At 42.7% G+C, this 26,636-nt stretch overlaps 1 protein-coding gene and 1 long non-coding RNA gene across 5 annotated transcripts in view; one reads left to right on the top strand and one right to left on the bottom strand.

Annotated features, from left to right (window-relative positions):
- The window catches only part of COL11A1 (collagen type XI alpha 1 chain), a 262,353-nt gene extending 255,212 nt beyond the window's left edge, over nt 1–7,141 (top strand). For all 4 annotated transcript variants that reach the window (XM_081865627.1, XM_081865625.1, XM_081865626.1 and 1 more), the window contains 2 exons: nt 2,618–2,851; nt 6,450–7,141. In XM_081865627.1, coding sequence (XP_081721753.1) covers nt 2,618–2,851; nt 6,450–6,596 — 381 coding nt within the window. In that variant the 3' untranslated portion in view covers nt 6,597–7,141. The remainder of the gene's footprint in view (nt 1–2,617; nt 2,852–6,449) is intronic.
- The window catches only part of LOC309344019, a 121,016-nt gene continuing 94,678 nt past the window's right edge, over nt 299–26,636 (bottom strand). Inside the window, exon 5 of the long non-coding RNA XR_014157539.1 lies at nt 299–606. This is a non-coding gene — a long non-coding RNA (uncharacterized lncRNA). The remainder of the gene's footprint in view (nt 607–26,636) is intronic.

The raw sequence follows: 26,636 nt of genomic DNA, 5'->3' as shown, positions 1-26,636 counted from the left end.
TGCTTTGGATGAGAACAGAAATTGTGCAGCTGCAGCGGGAGGCCCCATTAGCTAAAGTGGTACCTCAGGTTAAGAACAATTTCAGGTTAAGAACAGACCTTCGGAATGAATTAAGTTCTTAACCAGAGGTACCACTGTAAGAGCTAAACAAGCTATAGCCCCAAAAAAAATTTAAAGGGAAAAGAAACCTGGATGTACATTTCCAAAATATAAGATAAAAACAAATAAAGTAAAACCTACATACAGAAGCAGTGTTTTGTGTTGTGTAGGCTCCTATGATGTAAGTAATGGGCCTCGCCTGCTAGCCTGCTCCCTAAAATATCACTGTTTTGCTCATTTCTATATATATGGTGCCTACATTCTGCATGTGCAAATGGCCTTAGATACCTATTAGGTCCATAAATTACCATATAGCATATATTCAACACAAAAAAACAGTGACAATTTGTTGTTGACAAAGGACAGCTGGACGTATAAAGGGCCCCATTACCTTCAGTAGCTTAGGGCCTCATCAAACCTAAATCCGGCCCTGAGCTGGACCTGTTCTTTAATATTATGTCGTGTAGTAGTAGGTTGAATTCTTGATAATGTTTTCGTTGTTATGTCCTAAACAATTAATAGAAAAATGGACATATTTTACTAACTTCAGTAGCTACAAAGATCCATTCAAAGTTAGTTTCCAACACATGGTATAAATCCTGAATTTAACAGTCAACTCTGAATGCAAATCTCAGTTGCTTAAATGGAATGAGGAAGCATATTTTAAAATGAAGGCAAATTTGGAGTTCTTTATTTCTTTTGGGGGGGGGGAGAGACCAAAAATATTTTATATTGCATAAAACAATTTTCATCTTATTCCCAACCAAAAGCAACTGTTTTGTTTTCATGAGATTTTTTTCCCACTTATTCTCTCAGCATAAGAAGCAATATTATTAAATTTCAAATAGGTATTCTGGTGAGGACTTTATTTTCACCATGTCCTTGCTGGAGAATGTATTGCTGACTATCAAAACACATTCCCACTATGAAAGTTATTGAAAACATAGTACTGGTAAAAGAAATGCAGTACTAGTAAAACCTTTTTTCTTTTCTTCAGATGCTAAGTTCAGCTAAAGTGATGTACAAAAAACCTGTAACTGATCTGAAGTGCTAATGAAATTTTTTTTTTTGAGAACAAAACTATTTTATGATAAGCAGGAGTTTTGTGTGTGTGACACATACAGAACAGTACCGTATTTTTCACCCTATAGGACGCACCAGCCCATAGGACGCACCTAGTTTTTTTTTTTGGGGGGGGGAAATCAAGGGGAAAAAAATTATTTCCCCCCCAGGTTTGCACAGCCATCCCCAAGCTAGAAGAGGGACAGCCTTCAGGGACAGCCTCTCTAGCCTCCGTGGGGCAGCGGCTTGCCCCGCTGTCCCCCGAGTTTGTGGGGCTGGTGAGGGGGAGAAGCAAGCTTGCTTCCCCCCCCCCCGCCAGCCTCCAGATCAGGTCGGGGAATAGCGGGGTGGCGGCGCTGCGCCTCCCCGCAGTCCCCCAAGCTTATGGGCTGCAGGCTGCTGCCCGCAAGCCTTGTGAGCCCGTGGGACCTCCTGCCGGGCTTGCAAGATTTGCGGATAGCTTCCTGAAGCCTGGATTTGCCCCACAGGACGCACACACATTTCCCCTTCATTTTTGGAGAGGGGAAAGTGTGTCCTATAGGGCGAAAAATACGGTATGTTGCTGAAGATGAAAAAGATGTTCAGATGTTTAAACTTCTTTTCAGCCGTTACTCTAGCTTCAGTTTGCAAAACTTCAGTTAGCATGGTCAAGTATGTAATAATGTTGTTATTTATACCCCAGCCACTCTGGGGGGGGTTTCCAGCACATATAAAAACATAATAAAACACCAGACGTTAAAAGCTTCCATTACAGGAAATTCAGAATGGCACTAGTAGGCACAAGTTAACGACTAAGTAAATTTACCTCAGAATCTCCTTGCATGAAGAGAGCTAAAATGTCAAGGAGAAAGCAGGGCCAATCAAAGGAGGTCCATTTCACCCAGGCCATTAAGCTAAGAGGAGGGCCTAAGATTTTGACACTTGTTAATTTTTTAACATTTGATAAGTTTCACAGCTTTTCCCCCCTGCACATTGGACCCAAACATGACACATTCTCACAGTTATAGAAGGCTAGAAAAGCATTATTACAAAATTCATTGTTGGAACCAACAATGGCATGACTGGTGTTGGAAGGAAGCACCTTTAACTTGGGGAAGCATCTAAACCAGGCCACAAAGTTGCAGAAAACCGAAGTTGTGTCTGTAGAATGACATTTGTTTGTTTGTTGCAAGGTTGCAGGTCACCATTTGCGATGGTTTTCGGCTTCTGGTAATAGCTTGCGGCCCAAATGCGTAATCATGTAGCGCTGCCCAAAGAGGCTCTGTTTACTGATTCATAGCTTGACTGCATTCTTAATGGGACAGCAAACAGGATTGTGTCAGTTGATTTATAGGGAAGCCAGTTAATGTGTTTTTGTGTCAAGTGTAATCTTGTTTAGCACTTTAAAAGGAGAACCGACCACATGTTTATGCACCTGTTTCATGGGTCTGTATTTTCTTTTGTTTTTACTCCTCAGCTTTCCTATGTGGATGCTGAAGGCAATTCCATTAATATGGTCCAAATGACATTCCTTAAACTACTGAGTGCCTCTGCCCGACAGAACTTCACTTATAACTGCCATCAGTCAGTGGCATGGCATGACGTGTCTTCTGACAGCTATGACAAAGCACTGAGGTTCTTAGGCTCAAACGATGAAGAGATGTCTTATGACAACAATCCTTACATCAAAGTTCTTCACGATGGCTGTGCGGTAAGTATAAGCCCTCGATATGCTTTTCTGCTTTCCTAAGCTAACCTGCCACCTTAATCAAATGAGTTCAGTTTAATGCTATCATGCATGTCCTCCCCAAGACCTTTCTTTAAAAACAAAAAACAAAACCATATTTCGTTTCTGTAGTTAGTTCTTCACCTGCGCAGTGTCGTCTCTTTTTAAAATAGCAATAATTAGAACACTTTTAAACTTGGGAAGATGGGAAAATAATGTTAGCCCATAACTTAAGGAAAGACCAAAAGAATAAAATAAAATCAGACAGTAAGCTGTTCTATATGCACTGACAAGCCAAGTCACTGGAGAAAGAGGATTGAGATATAAGATAGTAATGGGAAAGCATTTGTACTCTACAGTGTGCTGCAGAAAAAGATGAATAAGAATAATGCTGCAAATGGAAGGCCCCCTTCTACCATTTTAATATAATTTCTCCCTAAAGCAGAAAATGCCAAGTGAAAGCAATACCAAAGCTTTCTTTCTTTCTTTTTATCTCCTCCTCTTCTTATCCGATGAGCTGCCGTTTGAAGTGGCACTGAAATCTGATACGGATAGAATGGTATTAAGGAAAGTGTGTCTGAGACGTTTCACAAGTATTGAGACGTTACTGACGTAACCTCAAGAAGCCTGTGGGTTTCATAACACTGGCTTGATGGCCATCCTTGTGATTCGCTTCTCCTTGACCCTTGGTTCTATTTATTCAGAACAATTCCCTTTTTAAATGTGTCCCTCCATTCTTTGCCATCTCTGATCATCCCACAACCCACCCGCTTCACCAATCTGCCCCCCTCACCCCATGGAAGAATGTCATTGCTGTAGTTATTGCCCTAATGTTTGGCTTCTGGGCTTCACCCTAGGAATCTCTGGTTGGTCACTATGAGAAGAGAATGCTGGACTAGATGGGCTCTTCCTTTGTCCTTACCCATGACTACACTGCCCCTGTCACCCACAGTCCTTCCAGTGCCCATCCTGTTTCCCCAAGCTCCCATAATTTGCATTGTTAGCTGCAGCAGTGCCTGCATTTGGTGGGAACCCCAGCCAGACATGGCAGCATGGTTCCTGGAGGAAGCAAGACGTCATCCTTCCTTTTCTGTCCCTCCACATTAGACCATGGTTGGGTGAGAAGGCAATTCATCTCCAGCACATTGGCTTCCCCCACAAAATGAGTATAGCACATTATCTAACGCACCACATTGCTCAGAGAAAGACTGGGTATGATAAATAGATACTAGTGATAGCCACTTGGAAATTTTTACATAGTGGCAGTGTTTTTCAATCAAAATGCAGGCTGTCATTTGAGTGTTGGTTAAGATGTGCAAAAAAGTAGCATTTTTATGCATCAGCTTATTACCGTATTTTTCGCCCTATAGGACGCACTTTTTCCCCTCCAAAAATGAAGGGGAAATGTGTGTGCGTCCTATGGGGTGAATGCAGGCTTTCGCTGAAGCCTGGAGAGCGAGAGGGGTCGGTGTGCACCGACCCCTCTCGCTCTGCAGGCTTCGCGGACCTCTCCGCAAGCAGCGGGAGCCAGCGCTGGGCTCCCACGGCTTGCAGAGAGCTGCCTGTTTGGGGGCTGGGGCGGGGGAAGCTCGGACCTCCCCCGCCCCCGCCCCGCACCTGGGGGGGGGGGGGAAATAATTTTTTTCCCTTTATTTCCCCCCCAAAAAACTAGGTGCGCCTTATGGGACGGTGCGTCCTATAGGGCGAAAAATACGGTAAATGCATATGGGACACAGGTGGCGCTGTGGTCTAAACCACTGAGCCTAGGGCTTGCCGATCAGAAGATCAGCAGTTTGAATCCCTGCGACGGGGTGAGCTCCCGTTGCTCCGTCCCTGCTCCTGCCAACCTACCAGGTCGAAAGCACGTCAAAGTGCAAGTAGATAAATAGGTACCGCTCCGGCGGGAAGGTAAACAGCGTTTCCATGCGCTGCTCTGGTTTCTCCAGAAGTGGCTTAGTCATGCTGGCCTCTTGACCCAGAAACTGTCTGCGGACAAATGCCGGCTCCCTCAGCCAGTAAAGTGAGATGAGCGCTGCAACACCAGAGTCATCCGCGACTGAACTTAACAGTCTGAGGCCCCTGAAAGTCCTATCTGCTTTTGCATTGCCAAGTTGCAGCTGTATCTCTTTGTCAGATGGTCAATGCCTACATTCTTGGTGTTGGTACTCTGTAACCCATAGCCTACTTGATTCTAGAGCATGGAAATTGCCAGCTCATAGTGCCTTCAGATCCAGTCTTGGCAACAATTAGGCTTGGGAGTGAGGTGGGGAAGCTCCCATTGGCAGTAAAGGAAGCTTTTCTGTAAGACTAATTACCATATGTGGAGCAATCTGAGGAGATCATAGTGCATGGGGAGGGGAGGCTTAATCCTTCCTTCCCCTGCCGTGAACCCCCCCCTTTAAAAAGACCCACATGTACACAGCAGTTTGGTGCCATGGGAGCTTTTTTCCTAAGTCTCATCACCATTAATGCCTTGACTTACTTGGGATTCGAACGCCGCAAACCTGGAAGTAGGTGTTCCGGTTTGCAAACTTTTTCGGAATCCGAACTGTTCCGTTTTGAGTGCCCCCGCTCCTGCTTGCACGGGACTAGGAGCGGGAGCAGGGCAACTCAGCTGGGGAACACGAAGCCTCCATTTCCCAGTCCCACTCCTGCTTGCATGCGAGTAGGAGCTGGATTGGGGCTGCTCACCTGGAGAGGTCCAGGCTCTGTCACACTTTTCCAGCGAGGGGTGTGTTCACCTCAACAGAGAAGTTTAAAGGAGTATCGGGTGGCGAAGGTGGAGACAACCTGACAGCTGCCTCAGCGGCGGTTTAGGGGCTCTCAGATGCAGCTGCCAGGCTGCCTCTACCTTTGCCACCCCAGCAATTATTCCACCTGGCTGCCTTCTGGTGGTGCAGGTGCTCTGATACTGAGGCCCAGCCGCGAACCCCTCAATGGAAAGTGTGATGGAGCCTGCACCTCCCCAGCTGAGCTGCCCCATCCAGCTCCTACTCATGTGCAAGCAGGAGCAGGGGTGGGGATCTCTCAGCTGGGAAGCGGAGGCTTCGTGCTCCCCAGCTGAGCATTTAAAATTAAAACCGAAACTATCCAGAAAACCACAAAGCCAACAAACTTGCAACTCATGAAAGGGCAGCAACACAACAAATTGAAAAAAGGAAACCAACCACAAATGAATCAAAATCACAAGAAAACACAACTGACCCGAACCCTAATTCTAATCCTTACCCTAACACCAACCCAATCCAAAAAGTTAACCCTAACCCTAACCCAGAAATGGTCTTGTTAGATAGTAAAATTTATGTTAAATTGCTGTTTTAGAGATTGTTTTTAAAAGTCTGGAACGGATTAATTCATTTTGCATTACTTTCTATGGAAAAGCATGCCTTGGTTTTGGAACGCTTTGGTTTTATAACGGACTTCTGAAACGGATTAAGTTTGAGAAGCAAGGTAGCACTGTATATAGCCCTTGACATAAGGAAGGTTCCCCAGCCCTATTACGGACAATCTAGGAGAAATTTACAGGTCTTTACTGCATTAAGTGACAACTTATTTTCATTTTGGTTTGTGTGTTTTTTTACAGACACGAAAAGGCTATGCAAAGACTGTTCTTGAAATTGATACTCCCAAAATTGACCAAGTGCCTATTTTTGATGTGATGATTAATGACTTTGGTGATCAGAATCAGAAGTTTGGATTTGAAATTGGCCCCGTCTGTTTCCTTGGTTAAGCTTAGAAACAAAGAGAAGATCGTCAACAAAGAAAAAATGCACCTTGGTGCTACCCACCAACCCCACTTGATGCCACATGCAAGTTTTGAATAAGAATGGAATAGAAAAATATGTCTCACCATGTATGTATGTCTTCTCTAGAAAACACCTGTTGCCCCAGTAGGACCAGATTCACATGACTTAAACTTGTTTGGCCCATTATGAAGGATCCTGCAGCAGAGACAGACAACGTGGGGTAAATTATCTGAAAATCCTCCAACATCCCATTCCGCCCCAACCCACCTGCCCCTCCCTTGAGATTTTGGTGCTGTAAAATTGAATGTCATGGTGCTCCTTCCATTACAACATAAGAGGTGCTAAGAAGGTATGTTTAATAAACTGTAATTATTCTATGTACAGTACAACGCTGTCCTTTCTGTGTCCATTTCCAAAACTTGCATGTGTCCCCGAATCGCAACTGGCTCTTCTGTTATAATGATTTCAAAATTATGTTGTCAATACTGCGTATGTATTATGAAAAAATAAAGTTGTAATTTCCAGTGAATCCAATCCCATATTTTTTTCTGATTAATAATAATAATATTAATAATAAAAAACCCTTTGTATATATTGCTGTTCAAGAGCTCTGTTATTTGTAGTCACCAGGAAAACCTCAGGTGGCAGCACTGGAAACATTTTAGTAACACACGTCTCTACTGTTACTGCTTTGTGATAAAGAACTCCAAAAAGGAAAGTACCAATTGAGGTGCTGTTCCGTGGTGCTATACCTCAGACTTTTTTCCTTTTCCTTTTCTGATGCCAGGGAATTTCAAGAATATATATATTGATATATGCCTAAAATAAGCAAGTTTTATGTTTGGGAATGGGAACCATGTATGGTTAAAATGAAATTGTGATGCAGGGCCTCTTCTGATGCTACTTTTAGGGTGTGGGACAGCCTTTCTCAACCTGTGGGTCCCCAGTTGTTGTTGAACTACAACTCCCATCACCCCTAGGTAGCAAGGCCAGAGCTCAGGGATGATGGGAGTTGTAGTCCAACAATATCTGGGGCCCCACAGGTTGAGAACCGCTGGTGTGGGAGCTGTTGGTGCATGAGATCTTCCTGTTCCTCTCTGGTAATATTGGGAGGCTGAGGCCATGTAGGAGGAGTCTATTCTGTGGCTCCTTGCTACATCAGTGTTACTGCTCATCCCCGAAACTGGAGCAACATGGCTATGTGGAGGAGCTGCCCCATGATCTCCTCTCATGTGGAGAGATGTTACCAGAGCTAGGTGGAGAAGCATGCCTGCCATGCCCTACAGGCAGCATCAAAAAGAGGCCCTCAACTAACTTGTCATGGGAGTCGTCTTCAAACATTCAGAAAGAATATATGAGGCTCAAACTGGGGCAGGATGTGGGCGTTAGGTGCATGTGGATCCACCTCCAAGCTTTCTGAAGGGGCCTTCTAAGTGTGTATATGCTTAGCAAACTTCTTGCAACGAGGAACCCTGAAAATGCAAGAAAGCTGAGAGGGGGAGCAGGTATTTCCAATGCACATAGGAACATCAGGGAAACAGCCAGTGTGCATGTCTAACCCACCCACCCTCCCACCCCAACTGAGCCCACATGCATTATTTTTGAATACCCGGAGAAGCCTATGGCCATTCCATTTCTTGTACCTCACCTGAATTTTGTCGCATAGATACTGAAACCAGATTCTAAACCATTATTTATGGATTGTGTCCCCATCAGTTGTCTGATGGAATTACACCATTATATGTGAGCCAAGATTAATATTTCCTGCCCTGGACATCATTCAATATAAGAAGTCTCGGATTCTATCCTCTCATCCCCATCAGTATTTATTTTCTTGAGTCCCAGTCGAGGAATATCGGAGCCCAACAGAAAGCCGTATATCAAGAAAGTAAGATGGTGAGAGTCATCTACTCTCAGGTGTGTGTAGGGTTGCCAATATTTATAACAGCTGCAGTAGATGTGTCTTTTAAGACGTTGATGAGCTTGATGAGCAGATCTTAGCATGAAAAGCTTCACCTGTTGATTTCTGCAGACCCAGCTGCTTGTTAAAGGTGCTAGTAGACCAGGTCAAGTTATTGCTTGTGGGGTTGTTTTGGCCAATTGGTGCTGAATACTGTCACTACTGATCATCATTTCAGTGGTTTGCAGGAAGAGGAGGAGGAAGACCCCATGCACATGTTCCATGTTCTGGATATGTATTCCTAGAATCTGTTACTCCCTCAGTAAAGGAGATGCAGGAGTAGAAATATGGGTCTACTCATGAATACCCTTTGCTGGACTGTGGCAAATTAAGTCCAGGTCATGTGATTCTACCTAGCTGCCAAGCAACCAACGAGGAAACAGCTAGCTATAGAACTTATTTTCTGACCCCAACAGTCATAATTTGCAATGCACCCCCCACCCCACAACCCCCCCGTGGCTAATCTGCCCTGGCCTCAACACATTTCTCTCTCTCCAGGTAGTCAGACATAGATATTAACTTAAAAACGCAAATCCTTTTGTACTTATTTTTCATAATATATGTAAGACTTGAAAAATAAATGTTTGTTACTATTTCTTATATAAATTTGTTTAAATTAATTGATATCAGATTCAACTAGCTCGTTTCAGCTGTTTTTTTTTTTAGATCATGCATACATTTTATATGTACAACAGATTTTAAAGTCAACAGTTTGCTGTTCAGAATTCCTTTTTTTTAAAAAAAACCAAAGTTTGTAACTTTCACCTCAAAGAGGGGAAAATATACATTTTATTAATAAAATCAAGTCTTGTCTACCTGGACTGATCATTCTGTTTCTTAGACATATAGGAAATGTTATCTCTACTTCAGTAACACAGTGATATTCTGGGTCTAGATAATCCATCACATGGACCAAGGAATACAGATCAAAAACATTCCTAAATATCACAGCAAAGGCAATTAAAAAGCAACAACCCTCAAAATCTCCAAATTCTCAGCTTCAAAACTGGAGTTTGGGCCTTTATTTTATTCCATCTGATTCTATCTGCTGTCTCCTCCTCACACCAGTCTCCCAAGTCACTCAGCATGGCCTACACAGATTCTCCCTCTTTAGCAGGTTGTGGCTTTTAAGCCATTTGTACACTGAGTAAAACTATACAATAAATTCATACAATTTTCTGCATGTAATTCACCTTCCATGCCAAAAATGTGGGCTGTATGCACTGTTAGTCCTACAGAGTTAACCCATCAAGCATGGGTTGATTTAGGGTTAACAAGCATGGCTAACTTAGGGTCATTATATTCAACAGGTCTACTCTGAGTACAGCTTTGTTGGCTACAACCCTCAATTTTCAGTGAGGCAGTTTCATTATGACAGCTACCAGCATACTTACTGCAAGTACAGTGGTACCTCGGGTTAAGTACTTAATTCGTTCCGGAGGTCCGTACTTAACCTGAAACTGTTCTTAACCTGAAGCACCACTTTAGCTAATGGGGCCTCCCGCTGCTGCCACGCTGCTGGAGCATGATTTCTGTTCTCATCCTGAAGCAAAGTTCTTAACCTGAAGCACTATTTCTGGGTTAGCGGAGTCTGTAACCTGAAGCGTATGTAACCTGAAGCGTATGTAATCCCAGGTATCACTGTAGAAGAGCTACATATTCTGATCCCATGATCCAGAGCTCCACCAGTGCTTAGATACACCTAGATTACTTAAAATCATAGAGTTGGAAAGGACCCTGGCGGTTATCTAGTCTAACCCGTGCAATGTAGGAATCTCATCTAAACAATCCATGACAGGTGGGCCATCCAACCTCTACTTCACATTCATTCCACTGTTGAGGGGACAGCTTCCTAGATGCAAAAAGTTGCTGAGATAGTCTGGTCAAAATGCTGTGGAGATTAGACCAGCCTTCACCAACCTAGAGCCCTCTAGATGTTTTGGACAACAGCCCAAGCCAGCATGGGCAATAGCCAGGAATGATGGGAGTTGTAGCCTAAAAATATGGAAGGCACCAGGTTGGCAAAGACTGAACTAAATGGCCCATACACACACCCTCACCATTTTGTGGTGCAGGTGACTGTGTTCTCCATCAACACACCTATATTAGTATGATACTTTTTCTCTGTTTAAAACCTAGACAAACCAATTAAACAATGTTCCTGGTCATGATGATAATCAACTGTTTTTTTAAATAAAAAAAACCCAATTAATTGATTTTGTCCGCCATAAGGGTGGTCATCATTAAATTTCAGCAAGCTTGGTTGCTAACATAGCTTTTGGTCACAGTCTGGAAAACAAAATTGTATTGACTAAACCTGAAAGTGTCAGCAGAACTGTTTCACTTGCCAAAAAGAGATACTAGTTTGGGGTTTGTTTGTTTTTTTTTTAAAAAAAGGCTTCAAAGTGGAATTGTTAATTCTTATTGAGAAATCCTGGCTTCATGAAATACTGTGTCAAAATTAAATTGACTTTTCCAGAGTTAGATGGAGCTTAATCCCTAACCTTTTCACAATGACTGGAATTAAGATTTTTCACAATTATTAGAGGCAGCAGAGAAGCATTTTCAGCTGTGTAGCAGAAGAAAAATCATTAATGCTATTTTTATATCACCTTATATATTTTATTATTAACTCACTCTCTCCGATTCAGAACCCTGTGCACTGCAATGTGTACCTGATGTTCTTCTGAAAGGATGATTCTGGATTTACTGCAGTGGGGGAGAAGGGTAGGAACAGATGAATCTATTTCACACTTTTACCCATAGCTCCTTTACTTATGAGTAGCAAAGTAGCAATAAGTCAGGGTTCCATCATTACAAGCATTTCTGTTGCTTGGGCAACAGGACTTCCTACCTCTCTCCCCAAACCATCTCTTTTTTAGATGTCCTCTCAAACTTCCAGAGATGATTTGGGGAGGGTGGGTTGTACTCAGGTAGGGAGAAGAGAGGGGAAAGTTATTCTACCCAAAGAGAAATTCCTTGGGCTGTTGGGAAGCATTACTTGGCTACTACCCTTCGTTTCCACATAAAACTGCAAGGGTTTTTTTTGGGGGGGGGTACCAAAACACAGATTTTGACACATTTAGGCTGCAGTCCTATTATGGGGGCAGAATCTGAAGATGGTTCAACCATGATATCCAAATCTTTGTCAGGTTCAAGATGGCCAAATGGGAGGTTCTAAGAAAAAAATGTACGTATTTCCATCCACTTCTAGGCTGGGTTTCTTTCTCCCACCCCCAAAAAAGGATTTAGCCTTCCACTTAAAAATAGGAGGACAAAATGGGTAGAAAGGGAGAGATTTCGTTTGGGGGCATATCAGGGGATCAGGATAGCTTTGGATTCCAGACATTTCCCACTCCTCCATGATACTCCACCAAACTGTCCCAAACACACCTCCTTGGGGGATCTGCCCATGCCAAACATCTGCTGAGCCCCGATTTTGGAGGTTAGTAGTTATGAGGGGAAAATCAGATATTGGATCTCCCTCTCTAGTGTGAGAATGATGTTTCCAGTGCTGGAGAGGGGTGTCCAATTTATTCTATGGCTCCTGGAGTGACCCCACTGCCCTGGGAACATGGGCTTGCACTCCTGAGCTGGTCAGAAGATTCAGAGAAGTACAAAACAGCCATGGTCTGATCTGCAGATTCATCCAACAGGTAGAGAATGGGACATTTTGTATTGGGATTTTCAAAGTCTGAATCCCTGAACCACCCCCAAGGAGAGCATCTCCAAACACACATCCCTTAAGCAACATTGAATGCTATTCCCACTAAAGTGGGTGTAATGATCTTTCAGGGTAAGGGAGCTCCATATTGACAATGGAGCTCCTCCCTAGGTAATGTTGGTTTGGTCCAGATGATATGGTGACTGGCAAAGCTGAACCCAAGGCTGAGGTTCTATGTTTATATTTCTGATTAACATGTGTGTTTCCCATTTGAAACGAAAGTAGATATGTACATATCGTTACAAGATTGGCTTCAGTTTTAACAGCTTTGAATTGTATACAGATTATCCTGTATATGGGGACTTCCTCTGCTCTTTTATGTATATGTTTCTGTTCCCTTCTAGAATCAAAGGAGACCCTGTAAACATGGGGATATTGTACTCAATGTTCGGAATATATTTGCTATACTCTAATTTGCATTTATTGCTCTGAAATGGTAAACCCCAGCTGAGACCAATATTTTAAGGATTAAACAATACCCCAGTTTGGAGTTTGGTTACAGTTCATTAAATTTAGATAGTAGCAAACACAGAGAGAGTAGAATTACAAAGCTTTACAAATTTAAACAAACCACAGAACGTCAAATGCAGAACACACTATAAAAAACTCAAGAGGCTCGAGGTAACTTTTCCTGTGCATTACAGAATGGTAATGATTATGACTACAAGAAGCAAAAGATTCCAACATAAATAGGAGGGGGGATGGGACAAGAACGGGGTGGATCCAAGTAAATCACATTAAGTTTACCCTGAGTACGATTTACAGTGGTAACTCGGGTTACAGACGCTTCAGGTTACAGACTCCGCTAACCCAGAAATAGTACCTCAGGTTAAGAACTTTGCTTCAGGATGAGAAAAGAAATCGCGTGGCGGCGGAGCGGCAGCAGCGGGAGGCCCCATTAGCTAAAGTGGTACCTCAGGTTAAGAACAGTTTCAGGTTAAGAACGGACCTATAGAACGAATTAAGTTCTTAACCCGAGGTACCACTGTAAATGGATCTGACCCAATATTGAAGCCGAATAGCTTAAAGGTGCTTAGGATTGGCTCAGTGGTGTCATATTAATAAACAGATCATTGTTTAACCTGATACTCAGGGAATCTCAAGAACAGTGGTACCTCGGGTTACATACGCTTCAGGTTACATATGCTTCAGGTTACATATGCTTCAGGTTACAGACTACGCTAACCCAGAAATATTACCTTGGGTTAATAACTTTGCTTCAGGATGAGAACAGAAATCATGCTCCAGCGGCGCGGCAGCAGCAGGAGGCCCCATTAGCTAAAGTGGTGCTTCAGGTTAAAAACAGTTTCAGGTTAAGAACGGACCTCCGGAACGAATTAAATACTTAACTCAAGGTACCACTGTATAGTTTTATTAGCATTGTATCCAGAAATCACCCAGGAATTTGTGACCTGGGGCTCTTGTGGACCTAGGGCTGGACTCCTCCCCTTTAGGGGCGATGGAGCTGTCCCTCAACACCAACCCTCAATTATCTATCTCCGTAAGAAACCACAGTGTATCTTGGTGGGATGCCAGGGTTCCTAACTAACAGCCTGGCAGGGTGGCGACTGACTCCTGTTGAACCGCAACAAAGCCAGACCCCCTCACCCATGATGTCCAAGCAAACAGTTACTAAATTGAGCAAGGCTTTCAACTACAAGAGATTTCTCCAAGTTCAGGTGGGGCTAGCCATTCAGACTGAGCCACAGCCCTAATTAAGAATCTATCTAGAGGTCTATCCTGCTGAAAACAGGTATGAGCTTCATGGGCTTGCATCTGAGTTGCCAGCCTGAGCTTCACTTGGAGCTGTCCAAGGTTCTGTCAAAATCAGAAGTCCTGCTGGAAAACTACGCTTGGGTTTGTCTCACACAGTTGTCACCACAGCCTGGAATTCAACACGGATGCCTTAGGATAATTATAGTTAAGTTTAAACTACTCCCACAAAATCACAAAGGATGGCTAGTTCTGACTGGTGATTATAGGGGTCCTTGATATAAGTGTGAAAAGAAATGAAAAATCATCCATAATAAAGAATCTCGCTTGGATTGGATGAGGGACTCCCCAAATTTATCTCCCTGCAAAATGGGGGGGGGATGGGGGGGATTCCCAATGTAATCCAAGGTCTGCCTCCCCACCCATGCTTTAACCAGTGCCTAAACTAGGCAGAAACCACATTTTCTGGGAAAATAGCTGTGATAGAGCACATGCTTCACTGCACACATAAGGTCCCTGGAAACTCTATTTTAAAGTAATAATCAGGAAGCAGATGGTGTCAAAGACCCCTCTTTGCCTGAGACCAGTCAGTCAGAATAGAGAATTCAGGGCTTGGGGGATCAATAGTCTGACCTAGTATTAGCAGCTTCTTATATTCCTATTTTATGAATATAAGTAGCTGCAGTAGTAGCAGCCATATTAAACAACAGCATCAATTTCCATTCATTTTAATCATTCATTTTAGTTTTCAGTGCAATCCTCTCACCTCTCCACACACAAACACTACGCCAGGCATTCCCAAACAGTTGTCCTCAATAAGGTGGTGTATCACATGTCTGAAGAACACTTTCAGCTTGAATTCAATTTGTAATACAATAAAGCACAACGGGAGAAATAAAACAAGCAATAAAAATATCATATATTTTTTTTAAAATCATACAGCGTCTAGCACATTACAATGGCTAAATCAGGCAGAAAAATCATTAAGTGGTCTGTCAAGACCCTCAGCAATTTTCAAATGGCCTATGGGGGGAAAATAAGTAGCACCGGATTACGTACATGTATACACAGGATCCTAAACAATCCTATTAAACAGCCAGGCCTATTGAGTTCAATGGGAATTACCTTAGCCACAATCCTAACCAAGTCTAATCAGGAGTCCAACTTAATTCAGAGGCACTGAATTCAAGAGAGGGATTCAGCATTGCAGCTTTTGTCACATTCTGCGCAAGTGATTGATACTGACTAATGTCAAGCTTTGGAAAGCTCGATTTATATTTCATGCAGTGTCACCATTTATATACTGACTTAGCTGCTTTTTTAAAAAATAACATTATGATTGCCAGACATTACACTCCCTGGTGGCTGGGGGGGGGGAAATGTTGCTCAGACTCATCTTGTATTTCCTCCATAGCGCCAAGCAGGGGGAGGATAATCATTCCAGCTACTTCATGATTTTAAAACAAAAACATCTGTGCTGAGAAGCTGTAGTCAGATAACACAAAAATGAGAAATTAATCACTTGCCTAAGTATACTGTAAACAGAAGGCTGGGTAGAACATTTATCACCATTCTGCCTCCTGCTTACTTTAGGGGAGAGTGAGCTTAATTACTTTCCCAGTATTCCCTACCCCTTTCTAATAAAGAAAGAGAAGAAAGAAAAGTTTTCATTGGTTCTCAAATACTAGCCTTCCGTTTTGTCAATTAAATGTGGCAAGGGGAAATGACCTGGCTTTCTTTTGCTAAAATGATGCCCCTTGCTCTGGATACTGCAGTAGCCTGAACTACTTGGAGCACCCAGGAGTCATCAAATTGATGCTTCCTGCAGAAGGCAGCCAGCCTGGGTCCTTAAATAACAGTGAAAGCAGAGCTGTCACTGAGAGAGGAAGCTAAGGTATTACCATCTCAGTGGGGGAGGGACCAGGGCATGGAAGGTAAATTGCCTGCCAATTTAAAGAAGGAATCTTGCTTGCTCCAAGTGCAAAATTGCCTAGAAATAGAAAGCTCCTTGCCAACAGTAGGGCTGTATTCCTAGGCACAGTTTTGGGAGAGTAGACTCATTGAATTCAGTGAGACTGACTCCTAGGACTCCACAAGAGTCTCGGATAGCTCAACAAAGGAATCACCACATGCCTCACCGATACAAAAATAAAATGATCCCAGGAGTATCCTAAAGAGATGATAGGCTGGTGCAAAAGAGTGTGAATCAGGGTGCATGTATTTATATGTGCACCCGCAAAGGTACATAACCTTTGGTAGCATGTGAAAGTTTGATAGCATGTGAACAAGAGTGATTGAATATTTATCACCAGCTCCAGTTACAGATAGGTAGCCGTGTTGTTCTGTTTCAGTGTATCTGAAGAAGTGTGCATGCACACGAAAGCTCATACCTAGAACTAACTTAGTTGGTCTTTAAGGTGCTACTGGAAGGAATTTTTTGTTATCACCAGCTCCGTTTTCTATGTTGCATGTGAAATGCCCAAAGGAAATTATCCAGAAACCACTAAATTAGACAAGAGTCTTCCTGAACTCAAATACAGATTTTCTTTTTAAAAAGCTTTAAATAAGGCCTTAAGAACCACATCACAGCTTTCCTGATTATGTTATACAGACCAAGTTGTATACTCATTTCCTCCCCACATTAAGCTAACTAATTATGGTCCCTGTGCGACATCCACAATCACGTACTTGTGAACCCGTTGCCCAACCTGACTCCAGAGGCATACAGTAGGACATGGTCTGAGGGCCCTTGACCAGGGCCGGCCCTGCCATTGGGCAAAATGATGCAACAATCTCAAATGGTGGGCATGGGGGTGAATTGGTGCCCCTCCCTCAATCCCACTGCTTGTCGCTCTGATGCCAGACCTGTACTCTGATCACAGACAAGCCGGATGTGACGACACATTTTTATTCCCATGACCTGAACCTAATAAGTGCCTTTCTGGATAAGGCAAATGCCAGCCTAGTCCAGAATTCTGTTCCCTCAGTGCCTATGGGAATGACATAAGCAGACAGTGAGTAGAATAGCCCTCTCCACTCATGATCTCCAGCTCTTGCTATTCAGAGGGAAATTACTGGAGTACTGGGGTTGGACACATGGCCATCATGATTAGTGGCATTTTGTAGCACCCCCCCAAAAAAAAACCACAATAAAAAGTGATGGTGCAATGGTCCATTACCTTCAGCCTTTCCTTCTCAACCACTTCAGACTCAGCTGGCCCACAGAATGGGAACGTTCAGAGTGAATAGTACATTCTCTGAAACTTGCCCTGATAAGATAGCAATTACTCAGCTACAGGAGGCTTTGCAACCCCATCCTGCTACAGCTTCAGAAGCCTCATTCTTGTTAGATTAGATTTCTCAAAGACAGTTCATCTGAAAGTGTGGTTCAGCATTGCTTCGGCGTTGCTGAAAGGAATTCACAGACTCACACACCAGGAAGGCCTAAGTACATTTGTATGTGTATGATTCAAAATGCACTTTCCTATTTATTTTCATATTTCAATACCCCTTTCTGTACTTATTTTGGTAAAGATTTCTAAAAGAAATACTAGCTGCTGCAGGCATTCCGTCTTACTCTGCTCATATTCATTAAAACCGACAATTTGGTATTATATTATTGCTTTTCTCCCATGTAATCCCCTCACATCCCAAACCTGCCTCTATCACAGGCGTCTAAGAGCTCATGAAAAATTACACTTAAAATTGCCCATTCATTGTTTACGATGAGCAATTGCATTTTGCGGGAAACCTGATTCAATCAAACCAACGTGAAATACGAATACAATACTTTATCTAGTAACTGCTAAATGCCACCCCATGGCTTGATTTGGAATTGGGCTTGGGAAAAGGAGCTATCTGCCAAATAAATGGGAAAACAGCTTTATTTCTCCTGAGTCCAATTCCAAAATTTGGATTCTGCTGCTCTCCCAATTACATTATATGGAATATGACTGAGTCTAAAAACCTTAGGGGTGCTCAGGCCCAAAAATTTTACCTTGTATTTGTGCTTGTGTAGTTTAAAAAAATTCTGATCTGCTCCCCACTTTTCTCTCCCCACTTTAATCTATGTCTCATTTTCTGAGCCATTACATATAAAATAAAGCTCTGTGTTCAATATATTGGGGAATCTAAACATGCTTTAACTTCTCCCTTTTTGGTCACAGTAGATGACATCTCCATAGAAGATTGACAATTTGAGCCCAGCCAGATTGGTTTAAAGCTTCCAAATCCTCCCATTTTACAAAGGAGTTCTTAAAAAAAAAAAAAAAAAAGTGTACAAAAGATATGTATGCTAAAGGGGAGTGTACCTAAAACCCATACATCAGTGAAAAGAACATATAGTGCATTATATTAGGGAAATGCGTTTGCAAAAATGCGTCTGAGGAGAAATACAAACTAAAGTAATGGATTGATAAAGTACAGTGAGATTAATTGGAAGTCAGTTTTAAATTTCTTCTCTATAAGTTTTATAATTGTGTTCAGTATCAGGAGTATATATGATGATAATTATATTAATCTTCTTGTATCTTATAGTGTGGTGGTTTGTTTGATTTTTCTGTTATTTGTTTGATTGTATGTTTGTCTACTTGTAGGTACATCTGTTTTCTCATACATGTATTTATTTTAAATTAATAAAGATATACTTTAAAAATAAAAAAATAAAAATAAAGTGATGGCAATTTATTGTGAGGACTTATTTTAAAAATGAACTGATGCAGAAGTCTGGAGATTGTAACTTAAGATTGAGAAAAATCAAAAGTTGCAGATCCACACATCTCTGTTGCACAATGGGCAGCATGCAGTGGCGAGTTGTCCATGGACTAGTGGGATGAGCCTAGTTCCCTTAGTGTTCCTTGAAAGACATTGCCATGTACCTGCTTAGACAGTGTCTCCAGGCTCCATGTATGTGTGTGTGCATGCACCTTTTTCTCTCTCTCTCTCTCTCTCTAAGTACCTCCGTGAAGGCTGCAAAACTGCAGGACCCTGTAGAGCAATACACACGCATGAGCAGGAAGCGGCTGCTTTAATCAGAACTGCAGAACTGCAGAACTGTGGGCCTGACAAGATGTCTCGGGAAGTGTGCTGTCTCCCCGGGGCTAAGATCCAAGATGTAACTGAACGACTGCAAGGAATCATAAAACCCACTGACAAATACCCCTTCCTCTTGGTTCATGTGGGAACCAATGACACTGCAAGCAATAGCCTCCAGAAGATCAAAAGAGACTATGAGGCTCTGGGCAGGAAATTGAAGCAATTAAATGCACAAATTGTCATCTCATCTGTCCTCCCAGTTGAACGACGTGGCCCAGGGAGAGAGAGAAGAATAGTGGAAGTGAACAGCTGGCTTCGCAAATGGTGTAAACAGGAACGGTTTGGATTCTTAGATCACGGACTGCAGTTTCTTGAAGATGGACTTCTGGCAAGAGATGGGCTGCACCTCACAACGGTTGGGAGGAATGTTTTTGCCAAAAATCTCAGAAACCTCATCAGGAGGGCTTTAAACTGACTAATGTGGGGGAGGAAGACAGTGCTCCTGAAGGTAGGAGTCTATCAATTGATGAAGATGATCATCCAAATGTCATAGACCAAATGGAGCAAACAGCACGCAGACCTAGTGGTGGGAGGAAAAAATCCTTAAATAAGAGACACGGGGGAATGATTAATGGACTTCAATGTCTGTACACTAATGCGCAAAGCATGGGTAATAAACAAGATGAGCTTGAGCTCTTGGTACAGCAAACTAAATATGACATAATAGGCATCACTGAAACCTGGTGGGATAAGTCCCACGACTGGAATGTAATAATGGAGGGTTACAATCTATTTCAGAGAAACAGACCAGACAAGAAAGGAGGAGGAGTGGCGTTATATGTCAGGGGTGTGTATACCTGTGAAGAGATCCAAGATTTAGAACCTCAAAGCCAAAGTGAGAGCATTTGGGTCAAAATTAAGGGAGAGAAGAATAGCAGGGACCTCATTGTGGGAGTTTACTATAGATCCCCAAGCCAAACGGAGGACATAGATGATGCCTTCCTGGAACAGATGGCCAAGCATGCAAAAGGAAGGGAGATAGTAGTAATGGGGGACTTCAATTACCCGGATATTTGCTGGATGTCAAACTCAGCCAAGAGCATAAGGTCAAACAGATTCCTCACTGGCCTTGCAGACAACTTCATTGTCCAGAAAGTGGAGGAAGCAACAAGAGGAACAGCCATTTTAGATCTGGTCCTAACCAATGTTGATGACCTGGTTAGTGGGGTAGAAGTGGAAGGATCATTAGGCGCGAGTGATCATGCTCTTCTGAAGTTTACTATACAGCGGAAAGGAGCAGCCAAGCATACTAGGACTCAATTTCTTGACTTTAGGAAAGCCGACTTTATAAAACTTAGGGAAGTGCTGGGTGAGATCCCATGGACAGTAATATTAAAAGGAAAGGGAGTTCATGATGGCTGGGAGTTTGTTAAGAGGGAGATAGTAAAAGCACAACTTCAGGCAATACCAATGAGACGGAAACATGGAAGGTGCCTAAAGAAGCCAGGGTGGCTATCTAAAGAACTTTTAACTGAGTTAAGATTAAAAAAGGATGTGTACAAAAAATGGAAAAGGGGGGAAACCACCAAAGAGGAATTCAAACAAATAGCCAGCACGTGTAGACACAAAGTCAGAAAAGCTAAAGCACAGAATGAACTCAGGCTTGCTAGAGAGGTTAAAAGCAACAAAAAAGGCTTTTATGGGTATGTTCGTAGCAAAAGGAAGAACAAAGAAACAGTGGGGTCACTCAGAGGAGAAGATGGTGTAATGCAAACAGGGGACACAGAAAGGGCTGAACTCCTCAATGCCTTCTTTGCCTCAGTCTTCTCCAATAAAGAAAACAATGCCCGACCTGAAGAATTTGGAGCAAATGATTCAGCAGAGGAAACACAGCCCAGAATAACTAAGGAGATAGTACAAGAATACTTGGCTAGTTTAGATGTATTCAAGTCTCCAGGGCCAGATGAACTGCATCCAAGAGTATTAAAAGAACTGGCAGATGTGATCTCAGAACCACTGGCAGTCATCTTCGAGAATTCCTGGAGAACAGGCGAAGTCCCGGCAGACTGGAGGAGGGCAAATGTTGTCCCTATTTTCAAAAAGGGGAAAGGAGAGGACCCAAATAATTACCGCCCAGTCAGTCAGACATCAATACCAGGGAAGATTCTGGAGCAGATCATTAAGCAAACAGTCTGTGAGCACCTAGAAAGGAATACTGTGATCACCAATAGTCAGCATGGATTTCTGAAAAATAAGTCATGTCAGACTAACCTGATCTCGTTTTTTGACAGAATTACAAGCCTGGTAGATGAAGGGAACACAGTGGATGTAGCCTACCTTGATTTCAGCAAGGCATTTGACAAGGTGCCCCATGATATTCTTGTAAAGAAGCTGGTAAAATGCGGTCTTGACTATGCTACCACTCAGTGGATTTGTAACTGGCTGACTGACCGAACCCAAAGGGTGCTCATCAATGGTTCTTCTTCATCCTGGAGAAGAGTGACTAGTGGGGTGCCACAGGGTTCTGTCTTGGGTCCGGTCTTATTCAACATCTTTATCAACGACTTGGATGATGGACTCAAGGGCATCCTGATCAAATTTGCAGATGACACCAAACTGGGAGGAGTGGCTAACACCCCAGAGGACAGGATCACACTTCAAAACGACCTTGACAGATTAGAGAACTGGGCCAAAACAAACAAGATGAATTTTAATAGGGAGAAATGTAAAGTATTGCACTTGGGCAAAAAAAATGAGAGGCACAAATACAAGATGGGTGACACCTGGCTTGAGAGCAGTACATGTGAAAAGGATCTAGGAGTCTTGGTTGACCACAAACTTGACATGAGCCAACAGTGTGACGCGGCAGCTAAAAAAGCCAATGCAATTCTGGGCTGCATCAATAGGAGTATAGCATCTAGATCAAGGGAAGTAATAGTGCCACTGTATTCTGCTCTGGTCAGACCTCACCTGGAGTACTGTGTCCAGTTCTGGGCACCACAGTTCAAGAAGGACACTGACAAACTGGAACGTGTCCAGAGGAGGGCAACCAAAATGGTCAAAGGCCTGGAAACGATGCCTTATGAGGAACGGCTAAGGGAGCTGGGCATGTTTAGCCTGGAGAAGAGGAGGTTAAGGGGTGATATGATAGCCATGTTCAAATATATAAAAGGATGTCACATAGAGGAGGGAGAAAGGTTGTTTTCTGCTGCTCCAGAGAAGCGGACACGGAGCAATGGTTCCAAACTACAAGAAAAAAGATTCCACCTAAACATTAGGAAGAACTTCCTGACAGTAAGAGCTGTTCGACAGTGGAATTTGCTGCCAAGGAGTGTGGTGGAATCTCCTTCTTTGGAGGTCTTTAAGCAGAGGCTTGACAACCATATGTCAGGAGTGCTCTGATGGTGTTTCCTGCTTGGCAGGGGGTTGGACTCGATGGCCCTTGTGGTCTCTTCCAACTCTATGATTCTATGATTCTATGATTCTATGATTCTCCTTCATTTTTTAAGGAAGAGCAGTCGGAAAGCCTGAAGTTCCTATGGGGTGGGGTGGAAGACAAGATCTGTGCAACCTGAATTTCTCACTTCCTCCCTCCTCTCCTTCAGCCACTGTGTGTGAGTGTGAGTGCTTTGAAAGTGCGGTGTTTTAATATAATAAACCCCCAGGCAGAGATGGGGAGGCCAGGGAAAAACTGAAAAAAATGGAGGGGGGACCCAGGTCTGCCCCCGTTTTTCCCCAAAGCAAATGGGGGGGGGGAGTGTGTGGAATATTCAGACTATATCAAACTAGTTTCCCCCCCCCCCTGGTTTTTCTGGGGTGGAAATGGCTTTGGAAAAAATGAGAAAAATGGGGGAAAATCTGGTGTGTATGTTTTTTCAATTTTTCTGAAGGATCGACAGCAATATGCAACAACCAACAACACTACAATCATAGAAAGGGAAATGGTGAAGAAAGGGAGGGGTGTTAAAAATGTTTTTTTTTTAATTGGAGGGGTTGAAATCCACACTTCCGCCTGGGGATGTCTTTTTCTAACAAACAAAAACAAAGCAAAGGCAAACTTTTCTTCTTTTTGCAAGCTGCTAGGAACTGGTAAATTGACCAGCCGGAGAATAGACTTCCTTGATAGGCTGTGGACTCTCCTTCATTGAAGGCTTTTTGGCATCTGCCAGAAATGCTTGAGTGAAGATTCCTGCCTTGCAAGCAGTTGGACTAGATGATTCTTGGGGTCCCCAACTCTACATACAGCCCTAACTATTGCCTTAAGAAAAAAATCAGTGCATGCCGCTGGCAGCATGCTGTGTGCCCCATGGGTGTACATTTCAAAGTTTGTGAACTAGACTGCCTTTATATTCCTGCCTTTAGCTGTTGTGATTTTTTTCCTTTGTTATCCTCTCTCTATGGCATGAGAACAGCATGACAACTCAGAGAAAGTGTGTACAAATTTCCTGCACCCCACTCCATCGAGAATTTTCACATTTCCCAAGTAAGGAGAGATGGATGAATATGCCAGGAAACAGGAAGCATCACACATCCATGCTTCCTGTTCCTTCCCCAGAATATTTACAGAGGAATGACAAAGGGAAGATTAAACTGCCAGACATAGCCTGGCCTTGATTCAATAATTTCCCAGCATTTCAGATGATTAAATGTGTTTGGAAGTTTGCGCATGTGCCCTGCTTTCATGCTCTGCGTAATCTTTATGGCGCCCGCATCACAAGAAGGTCTCGGTGAGAAAACAGCAGCTAGCTGGTGTGATTGCTCATTAAATTTAACGAGCAGGTTAGAATTAGCTACTATGGAAAATAAGATGAAAGCAAAATCACACCTTTGAAAACTGTGTTGGAAGTTGAATGAAACATATGCAAGACCAATTAGTCACATAATGACCTGTGAACAGTTTCATGGTGGCTAAAGACAAATTGGGGAATCTGCAGGAGACTTCTAGGCATGTTACTCAAGTGAAACACAATGGCAATTGTGGAAGAAATGATACATTTAACTCTAAAGCCATGAATATATTCTACTTCATGGATTCACATATGTTTTGATGTTTCTTGTATGTGTTATCCTGGGTATCAGATAGCCATTCCTAGTTAAATACAGTTCTGATTTCGTCTGTATTTTGCCTTCTATGGAGAGTTTGGGTCTGCGTATACACTATACTTTTAAAGCACATTTGAAACACATTTCTCCCTTCAAAGTACCCTGGGTAATTCTGGGATGGATATACTACAGTGCCCAGAATTATTTACGGGATAGATGTATTTCAAATGTGCTTTGAAAGGTACAGTGTGTATGCAGCGTCAGCATGTTTTTTTAAAAGGTTATTTATTTATTCATTCCAGATATTTATCAATGGCTTCTCAGGGCTACACCCTCACAAGAGCAATGTACACGCAGAAATCAAAATGACATGAGGCAGAGTATGAAACACTGAAGGGATATGGAAAAATAAACATGTAAGCAAGACTGAATTAGATCACCCAAACGCTTAAGAAATGGCAAAAGGTAAGCTTTTAAGGCCTTCCTGGATGCCAGAACTGAAGGGGCCAAAAGAACACCAACTGGGAGATAAATCCACAGTTACAAACCCACCACTAAAAAGGCCCTGTCGCAGGATCTCTTTGATCAGTCTTTGCCGACCTACTGCCTTCCAGATGTTTTGGAAAACAACAACTCTAAGAAACATCCATTTTCATTCTGTCTCCTTTTTCTCAGTTGATGGGTTTGGTAAGTTTAGATTGTGTACTTAACGGTTTTACATTTTCCCCTACCCACCATTTAAATCAGGGTCTCCCAAACTTGGGTCTCCAGCTGTTTTTAGACTACAACTCCCATCTTCCCTAGCTAGCAGGACCAGTGATCAGAGATTATAATCCAAAAACAACTGGCGACCTAAGCTTGGGAAGCCCCGATTTAAATAATATTATACAGAGCTGACTTTGGGCTTTTGTAGACACATTGGAAACAGGCCAATGGCCCATCTAGCAAAACATATTGTTCTCACAGTCACCAAACAGATGCCTGTGGGGTATTCTCCGAGTACCTTCATTCCCACTCTGGTTTAAAGCCCTGGTTGGCAAGAAGAAGCTTTTCATTTCCTCCTGATCCCTTATAGTACTTCTCCCTCTCCCCCCCCCGCCCTCATAAACATGTAAACTATTTTATGGTGGAACCACTTCCAGTGAATCTTTATCTCCAAACAGCTTTCCCTGAAGATTGGAGGTATACATAATATGGTATGGTAGAAGTTTAGTTCAGTAAACTTAATTCCCAAATTAATTGATGTTACAGCTCATCACCCATAGTAATGTTTCCAGAATCCTTCCCCCATTATCTTGCGCTGTCAAGTTAAATTTATCTTTTCGACATTGGAGTTGCTAAACAGTGTAAGAAGAGAAGAACAGGAGCTACATTATCCAGAGGGAGGGAAGGGAGCCACACTATTACATTTAATGGTTCTGATTCTCTTTGCATTTCAGTCATTGTAGGTTGTTTTGCCATGAAAGCAGTCAATGGATTTCCTGAAAATAAGAGTCAACTTTTTATTTGGCTAAGTGCTAATGAAATTTTAGGAGGAATTAACGATTCCCCAACTCGAACACACACAGACACAAGACATTTTGCTTCCAGAAATCACTTTAGAAACAACATGACAAGGGACTGCCACCTAATACAAGAACTGAAATGACAGAACATGACCCTGCTAATATATGCCACATTTTGTATGTAACAATTCCATCTCCAAGTGAAAATGAGGGTGACATCACCTGCCACAACCGTTCATTCCTAGTTGCGAGTGTAATTTGGGGTGATAGGGAGCTTGTGTGGACTTCTTCACCACCACAAAAAGCTTTGTTTGTTGAAAAAAGGAGCAGAATTAGTGTTGATAGCGCTGAATTAAGACTTAAGAAGTCTAAGAGGGAGAGAGGTTTTGGGGGAAGGATATTACAGCAGATGTGAAGCACCATATTTTCAACCATAAAATTAAGCACACTTATTCGGGTAGCTTAAGAACAGGCATAGGCAAACTTGGCCCTCCAAAGGTTTTGAGACTACAATTCCCACCATCCCTGACCACTGGTCCTGTTAGCTAGGGATGATGGGAGTTGTAGTTCCAAATCATCTGGAGGGCCGAGTTTGCCTATGCCTGTTTAAGAACAAAATCAAATGCATGGCAATAATCCCACACCCAACGAGCTGCACCTGGTAACATCCTCACCATTTGCCCAGCCTTCACCCTAAGGTCTCAGAATGGATTAAAACACATTAGAAACAGTTTGAAACAACTGACAACCACAGAAATAAGGTGGGCAATAAAAATTTACAGCATAGGTGTCAAAAGCCAGGGTATAGGGGTGCATCTTCAGCATTTACTGAACAATGAAGGTGCAGGGAGGCAGTTCCACAATTGAGCGGCTGTCACAGACAATGCCTCTTCAAAATCTGGCAGCTAGAGTTCTGATGGGAGCTAGGTTTTGGAAGCCTGTAACCTTACTTGCTATAGCCTCTCTGGTTTCTAGTCTGTTTCTGGGCCCAGTTCCAAATGTTGATATTTGCCTTTCAATCCCTGAACAGCCAGGGACCAGGACA

Source organism: Podarcis erhardii (genome assembly GCF_964252035.2).
Source record: "Podarcis erhardii genome assembly, chromosome: 6".
NCBI lineage: Eukaryota > Metazoa > Chordata > Lepidosauria > Squamata > Lacertidae > Podarcis > Podarcis erhardii.
Note: the sequence above shows the minus strand (reverse complement) of the source record. Positions and strands in the feature narration are given on the sequence as shown.